This window comes from Chrysochloris asiatica, unplaced genomic scaffold, assembly GCF_000296735.1.
Source record: "Chrysochloris asiatica unplaced genomic scaffold, ChrAsi1.0 scaffold00348, whole genome shotgun sequence".
Classification (NCBI taxonomy): Eukaryota; Metazoa; Chordata; class Mammalia; order Afrosoricida; family Chrysochloridae; genus Chrysochloris; species Chrysochloris asiatica.
Genome location: NW_006408866.1, coordinates 2504706 through 2514514, shown reverse-complemented (window position 1 = coordinate 2514514; position 9809 = coordinate 2504706). Strand labels below are relative to the sequence as shown.

The 9809-nt window shown below is 39.4% G+C and overlaps 1 protein-coding gene across 1 annotated transcript in view; it reads right to left on the bottom strand.

The window, feature by feature from the left end:
• The window catches only part of LOC102824565 (ATP-binding cassette sub-family A member 3-like), a 133206-nt gene that overhangs the window by 52059 nt on the left and 71338 nt on the right, over window positions 1-9809 (bottom strand). Inside the window, exons 14-17 of the mRNA XM_006875983.1 lie at window positions 8875-9025; window positions 6491-6589; window positions 5918-6083; window positions 2311-2611 (exon numbers count right to left, since the gene is read on the bottom strand). Of these exons, the coding sequence (XP_006876045.1) occupies window positions 2311-2611; window positions 5918-6083; window positions 6491-6589; window positions 8875-9025 (717 nt within the window). The remainder of the gene's footprint in view (window positions 1-2310; window positions 2612-5917; window positions 6084-6490; window positions 6590-8874; window positions 9026-9809) is intronic.

The window sequence follows — 9809 nt, the reverse complement described above, 5'->3', positions numbered from 1 at the left end:
TTAACAACAACATATCAAAATATAAAAGAGGAAAATCAGAAAGCGTTATAAACATTAGCACAACAGAAATGAAAATGAAAAGAAAACCCATAAAAAAATGAACTCAGTGCAGAAAATTTTGTGCAACAAAACCAGCAGCTCCACAAAAAACACACACAGAATGAGAGCAATTAATTCATACCTATTAATAATGACACTGAATGTAAATTAATTAAATGTACCAGTTAAGAAACAGAGAGTAACAGAATAGATAGGAAAACAGGAGCCTTCAATATGCTGCCTATAAGAGTTACATCAACAAGAGATAGCCTAAATGCCTATCAATAGAATGGTTAATAAATTATTAATTTCTTCCCTAGTTTTAAGCGTCTGTTTTATTATGAAATCTACTTGACTTCCTCGCCATTTGGAAGTTCTCTAAGTACACCATTCCTACTTTTTACCGTGTAGATGTTTTCATTATCAATTGATAGCTCTGGTTCCCTATTTTTAGTCTTGTAGGTTTGTTTTACTTTGGATACTTCTATATCTCAGTTGACTTCTGGGTGGTGTTGTCATTTCAGTCTCACTACTGATATACCAATAGAGCATATTCAATTAAGTATTTTTCAATATAATCAGCACACTAATACAGAAATAATAACTTTGGAAGTCAAGACACTTCATTTTCCTTCTCTCTTCACTGTCTTGTGTGAATTTGGTCAACACATGTTTATTATCCTTGCAGAGAAGAAGGAATAGGGGTAATTAACTGTAGCTAGTCCATCTATTATTTGTAGCCAAAGGTCTAGGATAGTGATGATAAGATACAATCAGTATTTTCCAATGTATTGTCATCTCTCATAAGAGAACATAAAGGAGAGAGAGAACAAGCCTTACCAATACTGCAGGCAAAGGAACAGGGTCCATCAGATGGCAATTCAAGGGGAGTGCGAACCACAGGGTCGGCATTTCAGTTCAAACCTACCAGTTGCTCCTTGAAAATCCTATACAGGTTCGCTGTGAGTTGGAACTGACTTGATGGCACTTAACAAGAACAACCATTCACTACATAGCCACTGCCACTGGGTTGATTTGGACTCAAAATGCTGCAGAGGCACAGAGGAGAACGGCTCCAAAGTTTCCAAGACTGTAGACCCTTCTAGGAGCAAATAGCCACGGCTTTCTCCCTTATGCTTAGCAGCATTTAACCCAGTGTGCCATCAGCGCTCCTCTTTTGGGTCTTACAAATGATTATGCTTGAAGAACGGACATCACACTCAAGACAGGCCATGGGGTGCAGGCACAGTGAATGGTGAAGTTTGTAGATTGTAGTCAGATCAGACGAATTTCATGTCAGTTTCCATATTTCCTTCAGCCAGTCGCTGGGGGGGTCAGTTCCAACTCATAGCACTCCCATGTGTGTCCCAGTAGAACTGCTCCATGGGCTTTGTGACGCCTGTGTTTCTGGAAGTAGATCTACGGGTCTTTCTCCTAAGGTGGCGCTGGGTAGGCTCAAACGTCACCCTTTTAGTTAGCAATCAAGGGCATTAACCGTTTATACCATCAGGAACTCCTTTACTTACCAGATACCTGATGAGGGGCAAATCCACTTCCTCAGATAGCAATGCTTTTCACTTAATGGAGAATAATAATATCTACTAACTATGGTGATTACTCAGGTTAAATGACATGCAGGTAAAGATAATTTAGCAGGGTTTTAGACTAGTAAGGGCTCAGTAAATGTAAACTATTATTGTTGTTGTTATTAAGTGCCATCCAGTCAGGTCCCACTCACAGAGACCCTGTATAGGGTTTCCAAGGAATGGCTGGTGAGCTTGAACCATTGATCTTGTAGTTCAAACCCACAGCACCATACCAGGACTCCAAACTATTATTAGTACTACCTTAAAAATTAAGTCAAACTGAGGGTTAACCCCTTAAGACTTCAGCATTCCTGTTTTAGGTATAATCAGTCTACAGACTGAAGAACAGCTTACTTGTCTCCAATAATGCTACCTCTCTGGTACCAGTAGAAAAAGAAAGACGACAGTTGTTGTTGTTAAGTGCCTCGGTTCCGACCCATAGCGACCCTGTACAGGGTTTCTGAGGCTATAAATCTTTATGGGAGCAGAACACCTCATCTTTCTCCCGTGGAACAGCTGGTAGTTTCGAACTGCTGGCCTTAAGGTTCACAGCCCGATTCGTAACCACTATGCTACCAGCACTCCTTAAATGCTACAGGGAAATGCTACAGTTAAGACCCTCCTTTTCACGTGACACCAATAGTTCTCCAGCATTTACTCATTTTTTTCCCGGTATGAGTCCTACCTTGCACTTTCCGAAGGATGTGGTTTTCAGAACTCAGCATTCTCTCAAGGTGTTTCATGAGATTCACAATCAAACTAGAATTCCCGGAAACAAATACAGGCACAATAGTTTGGCCATATTGACCCAAATCCATTTTTCTGGTGATCTCCTTAGTGTCCCTTGAAAAGTCATCAACTTTTAAGAGAAAGGTAAGGACACCTAGAAGTCCCAGTATCTGGAGTAATAACAGTTTCCAGTTTCGATAGCTGAACATCACCCTCTTTAGGAACATGGCCAGGAACTGCTGGTGGTAGAGGGGCCACTAAAGAAAGAAGAGAAGAAATAACGTCAAAATAGTCAAATACCTAAAACAGGTCTTCCATGCTGGAAACCATTAAGATGGGTGCTTTGAAATCTTATCAAGGAAGAAATGTAAAGTTTATAAAGTTGAGATTTTGGGATAATAGACCCTAAGTGTAAGGAACCAGTATGATGATAGCATAATGAGTCTTGTACTTGTGCGAGGCAGGGGCTAACAGGTTCTCATTGTAAACAAAGCTTTATAGGGATTACAGGTATGCTAATTCATTTCTCTATTTTCTGTGGTTGTTTACACACTACATTCACTGAGTTAGATGGTGTGAGAAAGACCATACGGTCCACAAAGCCTAAATTACTTACTACCTATCCTGGTGTGGCACTGTGGGTTACTGCGCTGGACTGCAAAGTCAGTTTGAACTGCAAGGTCGGTGGTTCAAGCTCACCAGCCACTCCTCGGAAACCGTTTACAGGGTCACTATGGATCAGAACCAACTCAACAGCACTTAACAACAACAACATACCTTTACAGGAAAAGTTTGTAGACCTTTACTCTAAGGTATTAAATAAAATGTTTAAAGTCTGGATTTCTATATGACACACTTAAAATCTCAACAGGATGGTTTTCCTTATTAATAGAATTGTAATACCTAGGGCCAGCAGAACAAAATCATATCAAGGTCTCTTGTGATCTTTGGATTTTTTCCATTTCAAAAGGGAATTTTTTTCAATAAATTTTAGAGATAAACACACACACAGAGTACAGTTTTAGGGTCCAGTGTTTTTAAGCAGGTTCAAAGTAAGAAAATGTCCTTATTCTGATTAAGAAATGTACTCTGAATGAAGGGGGATTTTTCTATATGCTTCATATTATCCACAAAAGCAGAAAATAGAGTTCTTTATAACTTCTACAAAGACGGGCTATTGAAAATAACTTTAAAACATAAGAATATGCTATTCAAGGATCAGAAATCTTTCTAAGGTGAGCTGTCAAATCTTCTTTTATTTGTGTCTTTTGTGAAAGAGTGGTAGTGGTGGTTATGTGCCGTGAAGTCGCTTCCGACTCACAGTGACCCTGTACAGGGTTTCCAAGGCTGTAAATTTTTATGGGAGCAGAAAGTCTCATCTTTCTCCCACAGAACAGCTGGTAGTTTTGAACTGCTGACCTTGTGGTTTGCAGCCTGATTCGTAACCACTACGCTAGGGTAGATAGGGAAAAACATAAATGTATGAGAGTGAGTAAAAACTTATCTGCACTATGGCTACAGAGTAAAATAAATTCTGTAGTCAACTTTTGTAAAAGACAAATATATCATTTTTCAACACAGTCTCTTTGCTTTTTAATACACTTTGTCCATCTGTCAACAAGCTTTTGTATTCCCTTATTTTCAAAATGTTTTAGGCTGAGCAGCAAGCCACGAATGCACTGCAGTCTTCACTTCTTCATCAGAGGTGAATCTTTGTCCTCGAAGGGCTGCTTTCAGGGGACCAAACAGGTGAAAGTCTGATGGAGCAAGATCAGGACTATAGAGAGGTTGCTTTAACATCTCAAAACGATGTTTCTGCAGAGTGTCAACAGTATGGGCAGAGGTGTACAGCCGGACATGCATTGTTATGCAAGATCACATTGTTATGCTCTTGGATAACAGTTCTCTGCGTTTAATTCAAAGTTTAGGCATCAAAATTTCAGCACAACTCACTGTAATGTTGATTGTTGAACCTTTTTTCTGAAAATGTTCCAATACTGGCCCTTGAGAATCCCAGAAAACTGTAAGCATCAATTTTCCAGCTGATGACTTACTTTGGAACTTATTCTTGGTGGGCCCGATTGAGGATGTTTCCATTTCACACTCTGCCATTTACTCTCAGGCTCGTAGTGATGAATCCATGTTCTCATCACTAGTAACAATTTTTTTAAAGAAATTTACCTTCCTTTGAATAACAGTCCAAATTTCGTTTGCAGAAGTCCTAACACTTCTGTTTATGCTGTTCCGTGAGTTGTTTGGTACCCAACTCACACAAACTTTTCGAAATCCAATTCTGTCATGGATTATTTCCTAGACAGAGCCATGGTCTATTTAACAGACTCATTTCATGTGCATGCTCAATGTTGTCATCAGCCATGGACGTGGACAGGCATTTTAATATAACTGAAATGCAGGTAATTTTGACTCATCCTTGTAGATACAGGGGAAAAACACATTTCTTAATCATCTGAAACAAGCAAAAGTTGACAGCAAAGCCATTTGAACTGCAAGGTCGGCAGTTCAAGCTCACCAGCTGCTCCTCAGAAACCATATACAGGGTCACTATTGCTTGGAACTGACTTGACGGCACTTCACAAGAACAACAAATCTTGACAATACCATGGATTGCCAGAAGGACAAACAAATCTGTGTTTGAAGAGGTACAGCCACAATGCTTCTCAGAAGCAAGGATGTCGAGACTTTGTCTCTCATACTTTGGACCTATTATCAAAAGGGACCAGTCCCTGGGGAAGGACATCATGATTCATAAAAGTAGAAGGTCAACAAAAAGGAGGAAGACTCCACAATGAGTCGGACTGGCACAGTGGCACCAGCAATAGATTCAAGTGTAACAAAGGTGAAGATGCCACAGAACTGGGCAGTGTTTCGTTCTCTTGTGCATAGGGTTGCTGTGAGTTGGAACCAACCTGACAGTACCTAACAATGACATCTTATTAAAATCCCAAGTTCTATAACTAATAAATTCTGGAGAAAAGATTCTAATTCAGTTTTGTTTGCATCCAAATCTTTTCAGCTGATTCATACTACCCCTTTTATTCATACATATATGTTTAAAAAAACGCATCCTATATTTCAGATTCTCAATATTCAAGAACACCAGAGTGATTTATAGGGAGAACAGATGCTTAGAAAGTTAAAGAAAGAAATGTTTGGCGACTCAGAAACTTATGGTGATGATCATAATGATCTGAAATGTATCTGTTTGGTAGCAATAATTCCCACTTCAAAAACATAAATATTTAAAATGCTGGGTGTATCCTTGATTATTAAAATTCAGGTTCACTAGTGCCCTTAAAGGAGTTCTGGCAGCATAGTGGTTACAAATTGGGCTGCTAACCTGAGGGTCCGCAGTTTGAAACTACCAGCTGTTCCTTGAGAGAAAGATGAGGCTTTCTGCTCTCATAAAGATTTACAGCCTTGGAAACCCTATGCAGGGTCACTGTGAGTCAGAACAAGACTCCACGGCACATAGCCACCACAATAAAATGAACCTCTTGTGTCCTAACCAAATATACATGTGGTTCCTTAGTGAAGGTGCTTACCCCAGTATTAAATTTAACAGGAGAGGAGCTTTCAGAAGGGCTGCAACAATCTACTGTCTCAAAAGATGTGGAAGCATTCACATTCTGGTTCTTGTTAAGGGCTTCATTAGTCCAGGAGGGAGACTGGATATTGTGCCTATCTTGCGATTCTGTCTCATTAGTGACCCTATGTCAAGAAAAGCACAAAGCATTTCATTTCAACATGATTCTAATTGAAAGGAGTGTTATATGGAGGTAACATGGTATTATGGTAAAGCAATGGTTTCAGAACACCAGTCGGAGAACTTATGGAAATCTGAGGTTAAAGTATGGAAAACAAGGGCAATGTAATGAATATTTCATTAAATTGAACTCATTCAAATTAAAGACAAACATCTAATCATACCTTGGGTATGTTAAAATATTCAATCTTTTAGGAAATATAGGGATAACTAAAAAATTTAAATGACATTAGAGCCATTTCCTCTTAAACGTTCTAATGTGTGAAATCATAAAGTTTGGTTAGCTTACAAAGGGGAATAGATGTTACCATTGCTCTATAGCGTCTTCTCTTTCCATATTATCATTACTCACTTAAGGAAGACTTCTTCCATGGTAGTGACAGAGGCACCAAAACTAGTGATGCCCAGCTCTTCCTGTCTTTCTTCCAGATCAGTAAACAAAATTTCAAACCTAAGTGAAGAAAACAAGAGAAAAACCAGCACCCAGATTATTATTTTCATATATATATTGGCAGCGTAGTGGTTACGAATCGGGCTGCTAACCTCAAGGTCAGCAGTTCGAAACTTCCAGCGGTTCCATGGGAGAAAGATGAGGCGTTCTGCTCCCGGAAAGATCTACAGCCTTGGAAACCCTGTGCAGGGTCACTATGAGTGGGAACTGACTCCACGGTACTTAACAGCAACAAGAATACATACTGATGAAGATCAAAGAGCACAGCCTTCGGTATGGATTACATCTCAATGTAAAGAAAACAAAAATCCTCACCACTGGACCAATAAACAACATTCTTATCAATGGAGAAAAGACTGAAGTTGTCAAGGACTTCATTCTTCTTGGATCAACTATCAACACTCATGGAAGTAGCAGTCAAGAAATCAGACGACGTATTGCATTAGGCAAATGTGCTGCACAAGACCTTTTTAAAGTGTTGAAGACCAAAGATGTCAGCTTGAGGACTAAGGTGCACCTGACCCAAGCCATGGTATTTTCAATAACCTCATATGCATGCAGAAGCTGGACAGAAAATAAGGAAGACCGTAGAAGAATTGATGCTTTTGAGTTATGGTGTTGGAGGAGAATATTGAAAGTGCCATGGGTTGCCAAAAGAACCATTAGATTCATTTTGGAAGAAGTGCTCCTTGGAGGCCAGGATGGCCAAACTTTGTCTCTCATACTTCGGACATATTGTCAGGAGGGACCAGTCGCTGGAGGAGGATATCATGTTTGGTAAGGTGGAGGATCAGAGAAAAAGACCACCAGTGACATGGATTGGCTAAGTGGCAGCATCAGTGGGCTCAAGCATGGCAATGATAGTGAGGTTGGCCCAGGATCAAGCAGTCTTTCATTCTGCTGTGTATAAGGTCATTATGAGTTGGTACCGACACGATGGCACCTAACAACAGTATATATACACACACACACACACACACACATACATATAGACATTTTTTAAAATTCTAAAATGATTTCCCCTGAGCAGTGGGAAAAGTGTAGACCATTCTTCACTAGAATGCTTATTATAGTTTTTTTTGCCTCTGGTAATTTGGAAGTGTGGGAGAAATTAAGGGAAAGAAATTAGCAAATTTCTATAACAAACTGCTTTCATCTCTACTTAGTTCTTGGATATACATGTGGCATGACAGGATAAGCACTGGACTACAAGATCAGCTTAAACCACAATGTAGGCAGTTCAAACTCACCAGCTGCTCCTTGGAAACCCTATACAGGATTGCTATGAGTTGGAACTGACTCTCTGGCACGTAACTACAATCAGAGTATCTAAAGACTCGATATTTTAGCAACTCTTAGTTAGTTGATATGACTTAACTTGTCATCCACATACATGCTACAGTTCAAGGGGCCCTAGTGGTACAGTAGTTGATTGCATCCTGCTAACAGGAAGATCAGTGGTTCAATTCACCAGCCTCTTCATGGGAGAAAGTTTTGGTAGTTTACTTCCATAAAGATCACAGCCTTGGAAACCCTATGGGTAGCAGCTCTATTCTTTCCTATGATTTTACTCTGAGACGGAACCGACTTAATGCACACAGCAACAGCATGCTGTGTTTTCTATTACTCAGTAAATCAAAAAGGAAAGTCATCTTCAAATAAACAAGAAGACTCTCAAAAAGAGAAAATGGAGCAGAAGCAGCAGAAGTTGAAGCCTTAAAGAGAACTGTATGATTAAATGACCAGGGAAGAGCTATGGTAGTTAAGCAGATGTGATGTGGAAACATCAGGATTTTTTAAAAGATTTTATTGTGAATTGAGTGATAATTTACATGGGAGAACATCGGTTTTACAGTCATTGTTTTATTGCAATGATTTATACAAAATCCTCCGTGCATCATCATTCAACAGTATTTGCTTCTATTTCTTCTGTTTTTTGTTTCTGGAATGTACACAAAAACACTCAGGAATATATAATCATTTAAACACCTGTCACCCCTGGCTCCAAGAATCACCATTTAAATCCTGAAAAAATTATCTTTATATTTTGTTTCACAGGTCAAAATTTGTACTCTGCCTACAAATAATCAGCAGTTATTATCAGTGTACACCAAGAAGCGATAGCAAATAATTGGTATTTTCATTTCAGTTTAAGTGGCATCTAACAATGAAATTTTGATTCATTACATAAATTCTACTTGCTAAGCCTAAAGAAACCAAGGGCATCCCAAAAAACTGCTGGCTATTTAAAAGAATCAACCATTTAGCAATCTCTGGATGCATACCTGTGTGTGTACTCTTTGGGTAGAATAAATGACAATTCACCTCCAACACTGTTCTCCAAAGTAGCTGTTGGTATATAGTAATTAATCAATTGGGTTACTGCTTCAACCTTACAGTGAGGTTCCTTTACCATGACTATGTGGTATCCCACACCTGAAATAAGTCATTTAGAAGAACAAATAAAACAATTAGATAAAAAACAGATATCTGAAAAATTCTTCCAAATTCTCTGCACCTTCACTAAGAGCATTGTGTTTTGTTGTTGTTAAGTACCATCAAGTTGGTTCTGGCTCCTGGAGACACTGTACAGGGTGAATAAGGCAGCAAATCTTAACAGGAGCAAAAAGTCACATCATTCCCCACGGAGCAGCTGATGGGCTCAAACCCCCAACTTTGTGGTCCACAGTGTAGTGCTTATCCTACAGAGCCACTGCACTCCCCGAGAACACAGTACTGGTCTGTCAGAAACTAGAAATCAAGGTTTGTAGCTGAGACAATCCCTCCAAGGCGTTTCAGGATTTTGCAAAAATATTACAATATCATACTAGAGGCTCAAGGCAGGGCAGAATAGCTCAAAAATGTGTGTGGCACATCAGTCTTTGACTTAGTACACTCCGATTGCCCTCTGAAGGCCTGGGAGAGGGATCTATACCAAGCTTCTCTACCTGAAGAAAATGGGTATTTGTCACAAGAAATTCCTGCATTATGGACAGGATTCAACTATCTCTGCATTCATTTAAATAAATGACTGATAATTATACATTGTATTTACTAATTTTACTAGGTATTAATGAAGTAGTGGTGATTATGTACCATCAAGCCAACTCATAAGGACGCGGGACAGGGTTTCTGAGGCTGTCTACCTTCACAGGGGCAGACGGCCTCATTTTCCTCCCGCAGAGCAGCTGGTAGATTCAGAAGAATTATGACATATTGG